The 18,114-nt window shown below is 43.0% G+C and overlaps 1 protein-coding gene across 2 annotated transcripts; it reads right to left on the reverse strand.

Moving 5' to 3' along the window:
* Positions 1 to 538: 538 nt before the first annotated feature.
* Positions 539 to 10,925, reverse strand: LOC144391262 (solute carrier family 12 member 3-like). Of its 2 annotated transcripts, none has more exons than XM_078097859.1 (26): positions 10,497 to 10,925; positions 9,838 to 9,972; positions 9,493 to 9,568; positions 9,282 to 9,377; positions 8,985 to 9,124; positions 8,744 to 8,854; positions 8,363 to 8,474; positions 8,051 to 8,181; positions 7,877 to 7,961; positions 6,699 to 6,850; positions 6,352 to 6,459; positions 5,902 to 6,025; positions 5,658 to 5,759; positions 5,201 to 5,356; positions 5,013 to 5,112; positions 4,580 to 4,715; positions 4,346 to 4,483; positions 3,546 to 3,652; positions 3,362 to 3,444; positions 3,177 to 3,254; positions 2,344 to 2,442; positions 2,136 to 2,247; positions 1,790 to 1,876; positions 1,543 to 1,681; positions 1,372 to 1,439; positions 539 to 1,260 (listed from the first exon to the last, which is right to left on the reverse strand). In XM_078097859.1, exons 1-26 carry the CDS (start codon positions 10,779 to 10,781, stop codon positions 1,119 to 1,121), a joined length of 3,102 nt encoding a protein of 1,033 aa, XP_077953985.1. In that variant the 5' UTR covers positions 10,782 to 10,925; the 3' UTR covers positions 539 to 1,118. The 2 variants fall into 2 exon arrangements, with proteins under 2 accessions (XP_077953985.1, XP_077953986.1); XM_078097860.1 differs by having other exon boundaries at positions 9,493 to 9,573; positions 10,497 to 10,915.
* Between the last annotated feature and the right edge of the window lie 7,189 nt (positions 10,926 to 18,114).

Consider the following 18,114-nt stretch of genomic DNA (forward strand, 5'->3'; position numbering starts at 1 on the left):
CCAGGCCACAGTATACCCCAGGCGAGGGGATAAGCCGCTCAAGGTCCTTCCTACGGGGATCATAGCGGCAGGTAATCTTGATACCTTACATCAGCTACAGCCAGTGACGGTGTGTGCCGTTTGTTACTGCCGTTCTGGCGTCTTGCTGGTTTTAGCGAAACCTGCCTTAGTCCGGCCCCTAGATGTGCTGCAACATGCCGTGACTGGTGGGAGGCAAACTTAGCTCCGCCCCTTCCTCTTCCTCGGTATGTTTATCTTCTATTAATCAACATTAACCTCCCCTAGTTTTCCTACGTGAGGGTCTGAGGACGGAGGACGTCATGTACTGTTCAGATTGCAAAGCCATCTGAGACAAATTTGTCACATGGGTCTATACAACTGAACTGAATCGAACTAGTGTGTCATACTCACTATAGAGCTTTGATTTTGGGCCTATAAATAGGGGTTATAGCATATTGATAGAATGGATATATTGACGGTTATGTTTGTATAGTATTATGATGAAAAATCCTCAGTCTGGGACAAACAACTTCAGGACTTGTTGAGCTATAATAAAGTCATTTTAATAAAAAATATGTTGTAATACAGAGGTTTCTTGAGCTTTCGTGGTCCACGGGCTCAACAATCACAAACAAAAGAACAACATTGGGTTATATACATCACAGCATGGTCGCCTCTTATTGGTTCAACACATTGTGCTTCTGGGTCGGTTAAAAGTCTCCCACTCCACCGCCGCGACGTCACGCTCCGTTCTCTCTCTGACACTTTCTACGTTCCGTTTGAAAAAACATATTAGTTTAGAAGTGAGATGTACTCAAAGTGTCATTTGATTTTTTTTTAAGCAGTGTATTTTTGCCAATCACATATCATTTTGATTAACAGTCACATTCAATACGTTTTAAATATACTCACAGGGGTTTGCATTCCCAGGAATTAAGGAATTCATCTTTCAAAATAAATGGCAAGAACGTTGCAATTAAAAGACACATGCATCATACATTCACGCCGAGATTAGATCCCGGGATTTTAGGATAAATAGTCGTGAAGGCAGCGGGCATTTCTAAATCAAGATGTAAAACGCCCGGATGTTGGTGAGTTATTGGTCTCAAGAAGACATTTCACTGGCAGTAGAAGGTGAGGACGTTCTCCTGGTTCCCTCTGACCAACAGCACTGGAGGTCTCAGATCACGTGACAAGAAGTCCAGCCACGCCAGGTAGAGAGTGTTGGGACACGCCCCTTTCATCCCCACCGGCATGGTGCTGTCAGCAGACATGGGGAAAAAGGTTTAATGACGTCCACGCAACAGGAACCCGGAGCCGCTTCCTCCGGCCGGAAAGTCGGCTCACAAACGTGATCACAACGATACTCACATCACAATCAGAGCGGCTTCTCTGGAATAATCCTTCAAGACCTCATTGAGACGGATTTGACGGAGAGACTGAATCACACAGGGAAGGTTTGCTTATTCGTTAAGGAAGGAAAAAAGGTATATTCTACATTCACTTTATCGAACCACTTGTGATTCCGTGTGTGTGTCGGACCTTGGCCCGATTCCTCTCCAAATCCTGCTCGGTGATCCTCCACGGCTCCTCCTGCTGGCGCTCACTCCCAGAATCACAGTCCTGCTTGGGATTCGTGTCCAGCCTGAAGCGATCCAGCATTTTCTCAAACCGATGAACACTGGAGCGTACAGAGTCAAACGTTGGGGTCATGGAGAGTTGCAAACAGTAAGTAAGTCGATCCATTGTGGACATTATCAGTACACCTGGATGCGCGATGAGCACACACCTCTCAGGCTGGGGGCTCTGGTAGACGTCAGGCAGCACTTCAACATCATGGAAACCAAGACGGAACTTCTTGATTAGTGCAATCACCCTGCAAACAGAACGTAAATACGTGTAAGTTTGACGTTTTCTCTGCGGAGTCCCGTCCTCGTGAACCACAGCCGGGATCTCTTGACCATTTCCAGCCCGTCTGAGCAGAGTAAGCCGCTGCACGTGGAAAGCAGGCGGTAGTTTGCCACCACCGCGCGGCCTCTCCCACGTTTAAATCAACGGCGTCTCCATGACAGTCGCCTTCTGTGTCGTCTTTGCTTAAAAGCAGCTCATTCCGCTGGAGAAACCCGAGCGCTTACTCCTGTTTCTGCTCCTCCCTCGTGTCTGCGTCCCCCCCCACAAAGACGCGGACCTTACACCGGGCCCACCGCTTCCTCCGGCTCAGCAGGTAGGGCAGCAGCAAGGTGAGACCTGGTAAACCAATCACACACACACACACGCACACGTATGACGACACGCGGGGATGAGAGAGGAGGCGGCGATACGCGGAGAGAGAGATGGTCTCACCTCCGTCATCGGACAGCCAGTACACGTCGATGGTTTTCTTCCCTTGTGCTTTCTGGAAGCCCGTGCTACGCTGAGGCTCCGCTTCAACGGGGACAAAAGCTACAAAAGACGACAGTTGTTTTTCACATTTTTTACGTCAAACGTTGATTGAATTTGTGGGCGTTTGAAAGACAAGATGTGTAACTTTAATGGGGATTAATTGGTAGAGAAGGAATGTGCTGTTAATGACCTTTTGATAAGTGTATAATCACGTAAAACTAAATATCTTTATAATAATAATATCTACTCTCAATCAGTTTCTGCCGGCAAATGAGTTTCCCCAGTGGGGATTAACGAAGCTTTCTGAGTTTGTCTGTTTTCTGCCGGCTGATAAGAAGAAGCCCCGAGGACAGAGGACAGAGGACAGAGGACAGAGGAATGATACCAAATGAGGTCCGTGTTTTTCATTTGATATTAGTCTCAAATGAGATTTTAAAGACTTAATGCACCTTTAATAATCAAACCGATCAGTCGTATTTAAATATGAAATCAATTCCAAACCTGTTCTGTATATCTTTTTAAAAGCAAATGGACTAAATGGACCGTACCTGTATCTTTTAGGCGCCTGACCGCTCAAAGCCCTTTGACACCACGTGAGTAACCATTCACCCATTCATACACACTCAAGTGTCAAATCTACCGTACACAGTGACGCCTGGCCATCACCGCTTCACTTTAAATAACCGTTGACATCCCTTCACACCCATTTTGTGCCCAATCGAACCCCTGATTGAAGGACCACGCTGCTCGACCACTGAGAAACCGTGTTTGACACGGCCCATGCGTATACGTACGTGGGTTTGTTGTTTGGAAGTGAGCAGGGGGCGAAATGGTGTTTATGGCCTCCGGTCCTCCATCAAAACCTGCATTAACTGAAATGAAAACAGGAATTTGCTTTGGGAGTTTATTTTCTTCTCAGTGATGAGGAGGAACGAGAACAGCAGCAGGTTCATTTTGGCTGCCGAGATGCGTCTCTCACCGTGGGATTGAGGTGATTGCGAGACATCCAGTCCCTCCTTCATTCTCAGCAGGCACACGCCGTACCGCAGGTCGAACGCATCACTGAAACACAGGGACAGCTGTATCAGATAACATCAGTGCTTGTGAAATGATTTCACAGTTCACACACACAGGTTAAACTGCTTTCATCCCACCGTACTCACTGCAGTATTGATATGTAGTCGTGTGCAGCCTGAGGCGTATCACTGCTGAAGTTTGTCTTGAAGCCCATCAGTAGAACATTTGGCTTAATACGACCCAAACCTGCCCCCTGGTGGACAGTTAACAACAGGACAAGAAGAAGAGATGAGTCTTACAAAGTTCAACCTCCTCAGGCAACAACAATCCCAAATGCACTTGGTGGAAATATCATGGAAGCAGCATGTGGCTAAAAGAGCTTGTTCCCAGAGTCTGGAAAGCATTTAGTTTCAGAAAAACTCTATTGATAACGTTTCTCTATTTGAAACCATCTGTATGTAGATGCCACGTGTTGACCATAGAACAGATTCACTTCTAGTCCTTTCTATAAATATAGTCCGATCTACTGTGCGCTGGATGAGACGGTGATATTAGAAATCTGTTCATTGAGCCACTGTTTGTCAGTCTAAACCGTGTTCTTTGGCAACGGGAGCTGGGGGGGACTCCGCCTGCCTTGTAGACGTGAGGGGAACCACACAAGTAGATCCAGCAGATTATTAACTGTTTTTATTTACGCCTGTAATTAACTCGAAGGTCTAGATTGAGCTGACTTGTGACCTTTGCAGCGGCGTGGGCTGCGCCCAGCCGAGATTAAAGCCACCAGAAGGTCACTGAAGCGTGTCACATGAATGCAAAGAGGACACAGCCACAGCCTGGTCCTGCTGTGGTCTTCTTAATGCATTCTCCACTAGCGTGACAAACTGCATTTTGTCGCACAACCCTGTGCAACAGTACCGAACGCACCGCGTGACCTTGTAATTCTGACCTGTAGCAGCATGTTGGCTCCTGTTCGTAGCTCTGCAGCCACCACACCTCTGTAGAAAGACCTGACCTTCCGTTTGTTCAACCAGGTCACATGGCGCTCGCTGCTCGCCTCTTGCGCCACCGATTGGGGGGGGGCAGCCTGACGAGCACGGGGGGGGGGGTCAAACCGATCGTCAAGTCACCAGCTGATAAAACGCAGTGAGTTTTGGACTTTACTAAGAGGGGGCGTGTTTACCTGTGCATGTGCGCTTGGGCTCGCGGTGACCACGTTGCCGCAGATCATGAGACTGAGGTCCTTCGTCAAACAGCTGATGAGATCCACCAGAGCTGGACGGCTGCTGGGGGGGCCCGTTAGCACCAAGCACTGGGGTCTGAAAGGTGCATGTGGGGCAGTTTAGTGCACGGCAATGGTTGATGAAAGACACTACCTTGTTTCCTCGACCCCGTCGTTGTTTTTACTGATTACCAGAACTGATGCTCCGCTCAGCTGCTTGTAGCTTCATATTTCACTATTGCTAAGTGATTACAGAAACGAGTACCGGCCGTCTGATCTAACTCCTAACAGCACAGTAATCAAGTGTCTTTTCCAAGAAGATCTGCCCCTCCTGCAGGGAAGTATCCTCAGAATGTCCAAGCTAATGAAACTTTGGACTGCAGGAGTCACTGACCTGTAGTTCTTGACATGGTCCTCCACATGGTTGAGCCCCGCACACTGGCTCAGAGCCCGGTTGTAGGAGCTCGCCTGCACTGAGGAGCCCCAGTTGACCTCTGAGCAGCAGAGATGACACTCGGGGTTAGTTGCTCACATCGCACTGCTTGCGGTTGGTAGAAATGTGGGCTTTGTGTTTGAGTTTACCGGGCTTCTTGTAGACCGTGTATCCCAGAAGCAAGAAGACGACGCCAAAGGCAATGAGGGCGGCCCACCAAGTCAGCAAGAACATGAGGACCACACAGATCACAGCGCCCAGCAAGGACAGCCACTTGCTGTAGAACTTGAAGGACGGACGCCAACCTGGACACACACACACACACTCATGATGCTTCCAAACAACAAGGTCTACACACTCTGCCGGTATTCATTGTCAAACCGATCTACTTGTTGCTTCAATAAGCATTATTGATTCTGTGCACCATCCAACGTCTCCATACAACAGGCTGTATGGAACTATGCAATCACGCCTATCAAACAAGTCAAAGGCGACACCACCCGGGATGTGAGGAGGGTGAAGGAGCAGCGCTACGTACTGCACCCGCCCACTCAGCGGCCCCCTGCGTACGGCCGCAGGATTGTCAGTCAGGCGTGAGCTTCTTACCCGGTGAGTTGGTGATGGAGGCGTGGAAGCAGCTGAAGTTGATGAGAGCGTAAGAGCAGAGGAAGAAGTTGGAGATGATGGGAGCGATGGTGTTCAGCTCGGCTGGTGGATGGAAACGACGCGGGAGCAGAAAATGCACTCAGTTATTGACCAAAGCAACGAGACTCCTTAGCTGTACACTTCCATCTTATCAGCATCTGGCTACAATCCCTCCTGGGTTCAGAGGTTCTCTTCAAAGGCTCACCGATGAGAATGAAGCAGGCGGCGATGACGTACGTCAGCAGGTAGCCTCTGAGCGGCTCTTCGTTCTTTCCGTAACCTTTCCCAAAGATGCCGATGAAAGGGTACAGTTTGTCCTTGCACAGACACTACCAGGAGAATCACATTTCTTGGTCAGAGCGTTCACAAAATATATTTCTATTGTATGTGTGCGCACGTGCGTTTGCTTTTCTGTGTTCTGCATAAGCGCTTCAACGCTACATGTCATTCACCCATTCACACAGCGTGGCTGCCATCCAGGGTGACTCCTTCCCACCGGGCCTATCGAACCATTCACAAGCCCACAAACCAACACGGCCGCAGAATAAGGGAGACTAAGGACTTCAACATGGACTACTGAAGCCTGGGATGAGCCAGTGAGTCCCAGTCCGCGTCAAAACAAAGTGTGTGTATGTGTGTGAGTGTGTGAGTGTACCTCGAAGACTTTGGGAGCAGACACCAGGCAGGCCAAAGCAGAAGAGAGTGTCGCTCCAAATATACCAGCAGTTATGAGAGGGGCGAAAGCTGACACCAGGCCGATCGACTGGAAACGAAAGGTACACGGTTTACTTCTAAATCGTCTGATCTGCTGTTACTTATTATCACACGGCGGGACTCCGTGTTGGCGTCTTGCCGTCACTGTTATAACGTCTTTCTATTTCTTGGAAATAAGTCAAATGAATGACAAAGGCTTTATATTTTGGCTAAATGGAAATGTACGCTGGTTTGAAAGAGACTTCATGAGCTGGTTAGAAATGTTAAGACGTGCGGGCTGGTGCTCACCTGATAGTAATTACTGATGCCATAGAGGCATGTTTTATTAGCGATGCACTCAGTGAAGTCCCATCCATACTGGCAGGATATATCCCCACAATTGCTATTAGATAGCAGGGTGTCATTTAACAGGCCGGACGCATCCCGCACCACACAGGCTCCTGGGAGGGAATAAACACACATGCATGAACAAATATGCATAAACATGATTATGTAACCTCAAATATGCAGATCATTCTTCTACATTGTCTGTAATTATTAGTGGTGGATAATGCACAACAATTCACAAACACATTATATTTAAATGCTTAAATTCAACTTCACGGTCACCACATTTTATTTTAATTAGTTGATAATAAACGTCCTGAGGTAAGTAAAGTAAGTAAAGGTGAGAAGGTTCATATGGAGTTAGTTAAAATACAACTGCTGACTCCTCTTTCCTTTCTTAATAAACCCTAACCCTCTTTGTTTGAGGTGTAGCTGTTACTACGTACAGTCGTGTACATTTAAACCTTCGGTCCTTTCTTGCTCTTTCATAGTTTCAGAGTTCATTAAAAGCCTGGTTTGTATTTGTTTACTGATGCTTTTTGTAGGCGACTGAAAATTGGTTCATTGAGAATTTGTGTAATTTAGGTCACGCAATGACTTTTTGATAGAAGAAAACACTCTTTACAGGTGTGGGATTTTACAAAGACGGCAAAATCTTTGTATTTATTCATCTTTAGTTGCTTTAGAAAACGGAGGTCTTAAAAATCTTCATTTGAGTAAATATTCTGCAGCCAAATCCAACTGGTCTTTGTTTCCTCATAGTGCATTTCATATTTGAGTTGTTTCCTTGGAGGGCTTCTACAGAGGCGGATAAGTAGCCCATGGATGGGATACGAGTTTGCAATTACATGCGTCAGACCAGGGGGATCGACGACAGCGTTCATCCAGGCAGCAGCACCGGAACATCCGCGCACCCCCCCATCGATACAGACTTTACTGGTTCGGCCCGCGTGACATCAAAGTGCAGTATGTGTCCCCCTACCTAAAATGAGTTTGACACCCTGTTCCAAAATATCTAAGCTTTTGATAAGAATACATTCATTCAAAGGAAAGTTCGTCATTGCTGCAAAACCACACCAACACAGTGATTCAAAGTGCAGCCTTGGTAAAGTCTAACATACTGTTGGAACAAACCGTACCGATGGTTGCAGAGATGATGAGGTAAGAAATGGTGGTCCAGAATATTGCCATTAGTGTTCCTTTGGGGATGGCCACTGCTGGGTTCTGGGAAGGACAGAACAAAAGACACAAACATACCTTGTTAACAGATCTCGAACTGGTCCAGACCAGAAGCAGGAAGATGAGTAACGTACCTTCAGATCTCCTGAGATGTTAGCTCCTGCCAGAATGCCCGTGGCAGAGGGGAAGAAAATAGAGAACATGCCAAAGAAACTGCCGTCTGGTCCCCGCCAGCCAGGTACAAAATTGGTGGCAAAGATATCAGCTGTTGAAGGTGAAATAGCTAGTTAGTTCATAGAAGAGCTCTGGAAGGAGAGACTCAAAGAATGGTTATCCTTGACTTGCGTATGAACCGTCACACACATATTAAATAGCTCTAAATTGAAAGAGGAAACGTTGCGCTGGCCTGAAGGAATATGATACTCTGAGCAAGGACAAACAGTCACCTTTGTAGCTGAAGAAACCCTTGGCTTGTTTTTCTGGGGAAGCCGGAATGATTGTTCCAACAAAAAAACTGGCAAATGACACCATGATGACCAGGAAGAACAAAATCTGTGCCTGCGGAGGGCAGAATGATGAGTTAATGATGAAGGATGCAGACAGAAATTCACATTAAAGAAATCATCTAGGCTGAAGGTGCTAAAATAAAAAAATAATAATAATCTGATTATCGGCAATAAATAGAAGAATTCTTCTTAAATAATTGATTCTTTCCCCTCTGCAGCGATCAAACATTCGGAGAAGTCTTTTTCTGTATATTGTAAAATCCCAACAATTTGTTGTTAAAGAGAAAGTTAAGAGGGTCTTGTATATTTGGTTGAGCGAACCTTTGACTCCCACGACATGCCCGCTAGTGAGATACCCAGTAGACAAGTGACCGTTATGATGCCAATGATGCGGATGTCATTGATTCGGTCCACCATGACAGCTCCATGTTCCTGCGAAATAAAAATGTCAGTGTTTTTCACGGAAATTTCTGGTGTGTTTTAAGAGAAAGAGAACTGTGATTAGTGTCCAATGCCAATGTAAAAGTCTTTCCACATAGGTACTAACGCGCATCCTACTTACATACATTAGTTCTGTAACCGTCTCAGCAAAGCCCACAGTGTGCATGGCCACAGCTACGGCATTGGCAAAAGCAAAGATCAGACCGATGGACCCACCCAGCTCTGGGCCGAGGCTGCGACTGATCAGAAAGTAGGTCCCACCTGAAGACACAAGGTCGGCGTGTTAGTTCCACCGTGTAGTTGAAAACCAGTTCCTCATATAAGGAATCCCACAATTAATCCCTAATTAATATGCTTTGGATATCCAAATGATTATGTAGCTAAGTTGTGTCACGCACGAATCACAGAGGGAACAAACCTTTTTTGACCTTGCCATTGGTAGCGATGGCTGAGGTTGAGAGACCAGTGATCCCAGTTATACAGGAGGATAGCAGGATGATTACCCAGGTCAGGCCTGAAAGATCACAATGAGGCAGACTGACTCTCCCAGGTCGAAGTACCAGAGAATCTTTTGGAGAAATATGCATCAACAATTGAACAAGCACATCAACAGGTGTTGTTCGACGTACCTATACCGGCTTGAGCAGTGATCCAAGGCAACCTCAAGTACAAGATCACGCCCCAGATATTCAACATGCAGCGGATCTACACTGAGACAGACAGACTTTACCAAACACACCAGATTTGGGCTGCTCAAAAAAGCAGTAAAAAAATGAATAATAACCACATGGGCACAAAAACACAGCATACATTTTGCTTTAAATAAAAGTTAAAAGCGGAAGGGTTAAAAAACCAACAGTGGACATTTTGATACTGATTTTTTAATGTTTTAGGGGACCAGTGAACAGGTCAGATTCTTTGCACATATATATATATATATATATATATACACACACTAGTGTAACCATGATTACCATGACTCCATGTATCCAGCCAAAGCGAGTAGGTTCGGAAGGTGGCTCCTTCTGCTCCTCCTCGTCCTCCTCTGAACTGTCTTCTCCTCTGATCGGTTCGGCGTTTGTCTCCTCATAAATGGGAGGGCTGGAGTCCTAGAAATGTCAAATACATTTTTTTTTCTTATAGCTCAAAATTACCATTTAAAAATGTAAATATTTATTTTAGACAGTTAATAATATGTAACCCCCACACAAAGAAGATAAAATATCCTTTTGAATTTAGCATTGAACACATTGTCAAGAACAACTTAAATTAGTTGGACATATGGAGTTGTATATTTTTTTTCGTTGCCTTTATTATAGGGCGGCTGGGAGAATGACAGGAAAGTTGAGACAAAGGGATGACATGTAGGCTGTGGGTCGGAATCAAACCCAAGATCTCAACCTCCATCGTCTGAGCTACAGTACATCCCCAAAAAGTTTTTATGGTGTTTGAGGTCAATTTCTTTTCCTATTTTCAAAGTATATCGAGTATAAAAAAACTGGTTCAACACAGAAATGCCCAAAAGAAACAATGTTACACAATGTTATTATTTATGCAAGCTACATTTGTGTTGTTCTTTTCAGAGTCGTGGCAATGTGAGAAGGACGAGGCAGGAAAGCCAGAGACTCCTCACCTTGGGGTCGTTATGCAGCTGGTACAGAGATGGCCTGAAGCGCCTCTGTCGGCCGAACACTTCGGTCTTGGTGTAGAAGTCATAGTGTGGCGGAGGGTCCAGAGTCTCATAAGCAGATAGAGCATCAGATCCAAGAGATGCTACCCTGCTCCCATAACCACTGCAGTTGTCGTAGCCAGGCCCATCAAACCCCCCGTGCGTTATCTTGGCATTAGCTACAGACAGAGAAAGTCTGGGTTTGAATGCATCCAGCTGAACACCGTTCCTCGCGTCTGGCGACTCCATTCAGAATGGCGGATTTGGGTTTTCGCTCTATTTTAATTGGATCGCAACCTCAAAAACAGCTCAGGTAGTGAGATTTATGTCAAATCTTTTCTTCAACAGCGGCCGTGGTGATGCCAGTGCCATTCAAGCTGTATGAAGGAGGCTTTGTTGCTCGGGGTGGCTTTATACTGTGTTCGACCTTTACCAAGAAGGAAGAGCCTGGGGCGATGTCAGGAGAATGGTTCACTGAACAGCCAAACATGACTTATTCCAGGGACTATTACGCATGGCATGGAACATTCCACATAACAACCAAACAAAAACCCTCCTGCACTGAGCTGACCCAGGTAACCAACCCTTCCACTGTAATTCAACACAATAATTATTTATAAAATGTTCTGTCTGAAGAGTATACAGTTACAACGGTTTACTTTTCCAGAAGCTGGAATTTTGAAAAATCCACAGATTTTAGGAATCATACCCGAAAAAGCAATTTCTTCTTTCCTTTTTAAATTACGTCTTTGTTGTTGTTTATATCTCTGTTTGATTGGTTTGCATGAAGTTACATTTTGTTTTAGGTCGCATGATTAAATTCATTCCTTTTTTTATTTCCCGAGGAGATCATTAGGCACACAAAGCAATTTGTAAAATTACTGAGACAACCCAATGGCAACAATGTATGCTTGGTAAAGAAGAAAATAGGTTTAAATAAGCAGTCAATCAGAATTTTAATTTGAGTTTATGGGCTAATGTAATTATAATACTTATAATATACTTGAAGAGCTTACTTTCAAGAAATTGTCCAGTTTCTCCAATATTAAAAAATAAAAACTGGCAGTAGTTGGGAAAGTATGTCAAAAAATAAAACCTTGGTCATAACGTTAGAAGGATCTGCTTGAAATGCAGAACTTTTAACCTTACCTTTGTTGTTATAGAGATAGGATCTTTCAATTCAATTCCCCTTATTTAATTTTTTATATCCCCAAATCGCAAATTACAAATTTGCTTTTTGAGGGCTTTAAGCAACATCCTCTGTCCCGAAACCCTCACATCGGCACAGGAAAAACTGAAAAAGGAGGAGGGATCCCTCTCTCTCTGGATGGACAGACTACAATGAATGTCATGTGTACAGAATGAACAATGTAAAAGATGTATAATACATTCAATTCCTATGACAGAAATGATTCAAATAATCGCGAGTAGTAACCCGGGCGCACGGCAGGACCACTGCAGGGACCAGGACCATCAGATAGACCCACCATGTGGAGAGGGAATGTTGGTTTATGATGACAGTAATAGTCATATGATTAATATTTAATAATAATAATAATGATGGTGATGATGATGATAGCAGCAGCAGGTGTCATCCAGGCCACGGTAGGAGGCATTATCAAAAGGGGAGGAATAGCATGATCACATATGATGATCAGAGAAGGAAACATGCTGCCTTTTAAGTCTAAAGCAATAATGTTACATTTTTTTTAAATGAAACGGTCCTCATGAAATGATTGAAGGATATCCATCACATCCTCGCTTCTGCTTGGCCTGACTTCTCTTCCTGGGGTTGAGGAGGTCTCGGAGCGCGAGGCGTTCCCTCTGGTAACCCCTTGACAAAGTTTCTCTTCCATCACCAAAACGTGCTTCTCACGTCCTGATAGTCTGATCCGTACTCAGTGTGTGTGAGTGTCCTGCGTCAGAGTGGTGTGGGTTTATTCCGTCAGGTTGAGGTGGTTAAAGTGGGACTCAAACACAGTTTTTAGCAACAAAAGTACACTTTATGCAGAAAACACAGGGGACTGACTCTTAAAACAACTAACTCCTTTTGAAGCATGTTCATGAGTTACTGTATATTTAAAGTGTTCATTACTTAGGATACTATTCATAGTTGCACCATATCTGAATAGATTAATTCTGCGGCCCGTTACCACTGGTAAGTTCTTATTTTTTGGATCGGCCAATAATAGTTCTTTAAAAAATAAATGCATCATAGTAGCAATATCATCTACACAGATTTGGTGGTCCTTTCCTGTTCTTTCCTGACACCCGACACTGGACCGTGGAGGTCATTCGAAGTAACACGTAACTTTTTGACACAAAATACTCGACCTGCGCATGCAGAAGACGGAAGTTATCCGTTAGTTATAAGAATTGCCTCTGGCGGTCCTGAAGCATTAAATTGAACCACCACAACTAGAGCATTGTATCTCTTGCAACCTCAGTCAATGTATGTTGTGCGTGGCTACCAGCAACCTAACAAAGGTAATGGTAAAATACTGGGGGCAGAGACACATGTGATTTACTGTAATTTACAGTATTTTATCTCATATTTGTATGATAGTATGTGATAGTAGAATAGTCGGGTTTACTGGGAAATTTATAGAATATGCAGGCTCAACTCAGATCGGGGACCTGACTTCGTTGCCTGCACATTTCTCTGCTGAGGGAACTGTCCCATGTCAAGACACCGTGTGCTCAAGCACATCGAAACGACTCTCGAAGCGAGCCACACACACGTAATCATTGAGCAAACATCTTTTATATCACTTAATATTGAGTAGCAGCGTGTTGTTAAACAATGCAATTGTCCTACACTATAATGTATTATATTCATATGCAGTGATGGAATGTTGTAAAAAAGGCACATATTGTTTATGCTGTTCGTTCAAGGTCTTTCCTGGACTGGTCACAATAAAGGTACGAGGGTGTATCGTACAGCTCGTGATCCCGCTGTCTTCAGGCACGAGTGACAACGTGGAGCATCTCAACCCTGATTGGCTTTTGCAAAACATGGATTGTGACTTAAATAGATGGATAAACTTAGCAAAGCACATTTCCAGACCATCACAGAAAATTCAGTTTCAAGCTGACAAATCACCGTTATGTGATGCTAACTGATAGCATTTACTGTTAATTTACATGCGAAGCATTAATGTTTAATGGCATGTTACAGTATATACTGTATATATAATACTGTAAGATAGTTATAAATCAACTATAAATTCACATCAATTCCTTACAGCGTAGTTGGAGCTACAACAGCAAGGTCCAATCTGGGTGTAATCTGTTTTCCTCTTAATGCTTTAATACTTTCATAGTGTGTTTTAAGATAAAAGTTAATTAGTCTTCAGATGTATTCACCTCCACTCTCCCATGCCTCTTCTGTTTGAGAAATCACAAGAATACTCAAAAAGTGATGCCTTAAAATAAAAATAGAAGCTTGACTCGTGTTGTCATGTTATGGATTGTTTGTCTGTTTCACCAAGAACGGCCACACAAAAACCGGCCACGCAGAGAGATCACAGCAGAGTTGAACTGACAGAATGACATTATTCAAATTCCAGCTACGCTGTGCTTTCACACAGGCTTGTGTGGCGGCCCGTGCTTGTTTATCCGCGCTTTAGAACGTAACCACATTGAAACATGAAAAGCTCACAGCCTTTTTCTAGAACCACCACACTTGGACATTTCTTGCTGCATCCCTGTAAATGTGTGGAAACTGGATGGATACTGTTCCCTTTAATGTTCCGCTGAAATGTAATACAGGCTCTAACTATGATTAAAGCAATACAAGGTGCTTAATTGTCCGAGATGTTTGTGTACACAGTCATTTACAACTATGTTTAACTCTCACACACACTGTGCATTCTATCAAATCACTGTGCCTCAAAGCCTCCAAGTAAAGGTGTGCACATGCTCACTCACCCTTAGCACCTGCATGCAAGTTTTCAGAATATGAATGTAACCGTGTATACAGAATTATACCAAGGTCACTATTTATCTAGTTACTGTTTTGCATGGGAAAGCAGCTTGATGTACAAAAATGAACACATATTAACAGATCAACCCATTAAACAAGGCAGATAAGGGCAACAACTCATGACCCTGGGTTGCACCAGTGGTTCCCAATGCCTAAGTGCAAGTTGTTCAAAGAAGAATTGTTCTGAAAAGAGAATTAATGATTAACAATTATTGTTCAGAGAATTTAAAACAAACTAAAAGAAATCAGCACTTGTGGCGTGATGAAAGCTCAGAAATATGTCTCCCAAACACAGAACTTTTACTAGATTAGAGACTGCTACAGTTCTGAGACCAAGAAAGTGGATCAAATCACTCCAGTTCGAGGTCTTTACACTGGCTTCCTTTCCAACAAATAATTTACTTTTTAATCCTGCTGTTGGTTAATGAAGCACTGAATGGTTTAGGGCCAAAATACATGTTTGACCTGCTGCTGCCTTATGAACCATCTCAAACCCTGGGGTCGTCTGGGACGGGTCTCATCTTTGTTCCAGTCACATACAAACATGGAGAGGCAGCTTCAGTTCTTCTGCTCCACATATCCCAGAAAGCTGCAGGTCTACTGAGACTTTAAGTGGCTTCAAACTAAGACTGAAGACTTTTCCTTGTTTCTCATAGATCTTCATGACCTCAGGCTAGTTATTTGGAAGGATAGACGTTTAAGACACCATTGGCTTCACTTTTTAATTGACCATAAAATAAACCACCCTTGAATCTGGTTCAATGAAGATTTAACTAATGCCTACTCTGGCAAAATTCAAATAAAATGTTTATTAAACAATTTATTTGTATTATATTTTTGCTGTTTATTCTTAATTATTCTCAATAATTATACATGCAATATGTGTGCTATTCCAATTGTTCAGACGTTACGATAACAAAAGTAACAGTTTTGTCATCAAATCTAATCAAATACAAAAGAAATTTCCTGCAGAAAATGCATTGGGATGCCGAAAGCTAAAATGCATTTAAAAAAATTGCTGAAAATACAGAAATGGCAGATGCTGAAATGTATTTTATAAAAGTTGCTAAAAAATATCAAAACGTTGCTGAAAATACAGACATCAGAAAAGCTGAATAGAATTTGAAAGAATTGCTGAAAATACAGAAATGGCAGAAGCTGAAATGAATTTGAAAAAAATACTGTCACGATTACTGGTAGTGGTGCACGATGGGACCCAAAAGCACAACTCAGACCAAGATGGGAGGAACTAGTAGATTTAATCAACGGGTCAGACAAGGTCAAAACCGGAATGTGACGGCTTAAATAGTGAGTGGCTGATGAGGGGATGTGTTCAGCTGAGGGCAAGGAGAACCAGGTGAGGCTAATGAGCTGATGATGTGGGAGGATCTGAAATGACAGGGGAGTTAAATAACATGCAGTGAAGATGAAAATAAACTATGATGTGGTCAATTGTGTGACACTGAAATAAATTTCAAAATATTGCAGAAAATACAGAAATAAATAAAAAGCTGAGTTTAGATTAAAAAAATGTTTTTATAGTAATATTAGCAGTAGTTGTAATTTTAGTACTAATAATACTAGCAGTAGAAAAAGTAGTAGAAGTTTTAGTACCAATATCAATAGAAAAACTAGAAGTAATGATGTTAGTAGTAGTACTAGTGTTATCAGCTGTAGAACTAATAATATTGGTCATAGTAGTATTTGTAGTAAAATTAGTAGTAGTTGTAATATTAATAGCAGTATAAAAACTGGTGCTACTTTTTGTTATAATAGTAAGAGTAGTAATATCAGTTGCAGGGTCACTACTAGTACTGGTATTTGTAGTACTACTACTACTAGTCATTTTAATAGCAGTAGAAATACTACTAATAGTAGTTATAGTAATAGTAGTCTCAGTTGTTGTAGTAGTACTACTAGTGATATTAGTAGTTCAACAAAACAGCTTCATTCTGAGCCTCATGGTTAAGATACAGATAATGATTGAGGCTTTTATTTTGAAATGATGGAATTGGGTGAGAGGAGGAGACAGAATGTTTGTGATGAATGAATAGGTCTCATCACAAGAGAGAGTTAGAGATGTAGGGAGGCAGAGGGGTTTCATGATGTTGGTCTGTTGACAGAAAGCATAGCTCCGTCATGTGACACCACTAATCAACTATTATGGTTCAGCTGTGTAAGAAAAACAGACACAGACTGCAGCGCGTGTCTGAGTAACCACGGTAACGGCGCACCCGAGATTATCAACAAGATGATTTTGAGAGACCCAAGACTCTACCGAATGTGTGCATGTAATTTATATGTCTCTGTGGTCATAAATACTACGGTGGCCCTGAAGTGCAAACCACAAAACAAATAGGAAAGCACAACGGAAGATAGGAAAACACAACAAAAAAACTTGTTAGCCTAAACAACAATAATCTGGCTTTCATAACCCAGTGCCTACCCTCTTACTGACATCACCGCAGTCACTGTGTATAGGGCAGTGGTTCCCCAACTTTTTCGATTTCTCCTTCCTCTCTCTATCTCTCTCTCTCTTTTCTGTCTCTGTCTCTCTTTTATATATTTCTTTACAAGTGTGTGTCTTGTGTGTGTGGTCTGTTGCTGAAGTGGTGTTCCCCTGTAGTTCGCTCTTAACTAAAGTACCATTGTGACGGACCCAGAATCTCGGCCAGGAACTCTGCATGTGTGTGTGTGTGTGTGTGTGTGTTGCTTTGTCTTTCAGTGTCCCTGATTCCTGGATGGTAGTGGTGGCAAGGTGACGGTTTGTGAAGCATTGAGGATTTCTATCCCATTGGTTCACTCAAGGGCCAAAAGTGTGTAGTCCTTCATTCGCTCCACTGTGCCATCAAGTGCACATTGAATGTACAACAGGCAGAGTGATTATAATGACGTCATGGCAATCAGGAACTTATTATTATGGTGTCTCTCTTTGAATTAGAATTGCGGGGTCAAGCGGGAAAGTGGAAACAATTTGGGGAGAGCGTTGTGATGTGAATATGCTTGTGTTAGTAGGAAAACATTTCATTTATTTTTATCCACTGCGTTTCGCTGCTCCTTTTTATATTTTGATTCGCATGCAAAACCCCTCAACTATTTCCTGAATCCGTCACATGGTACCGGCTTCCAAGGCTTCAAACATCCTCACATGAGGTCGACAACACAAGCCTCGATATGCGCTTCGCAGAAATTGTCCTGGGTTACTCAAAACACTCAACGCTGATTGACACATCACTAGAATGTTGGCCTGCCAGTATTCCCTTTGTGGTGACGACAGGTCTGGGGATTCCTGTTTTTTTCTTGCTTGTATGGAAACTCGCGTAGGCGTTAAAGTTGTTTTTCTGACATTATGCGATTGTGCGTCTTTGGGTGAGGGGTGAGATGCCTTTTTCTGGCGAACCAGACTGGTGTGTGTGTGTGTGTGTACATATATATATATATATATATATATATATATACATATATATATATATATATATATATATACATATATACACACACACACTATATATTAGGGCTGTCAATAGATAAAATAAATCAATAAAAATTAACTAATTAATCGCACATTTTGAAATTTATTTATCTTTTAGGGACACA

Source organism: Gasterosteus aculeatus, chromosome Y (assembly GCF_964276395.1).
Source record: "Gasterosteus aculeatus chromosome Y, fGasAcu3.hap1.1, whole genome shotgun sequence".
NCBI classification, from domain to species: domain Eukaryota; kingdom Metazoa; phylum Chordata; class Actinopteri; order Perciformes; family Gasterosteidae; genus Gasterosteus; species Gasterosteus aculeatus.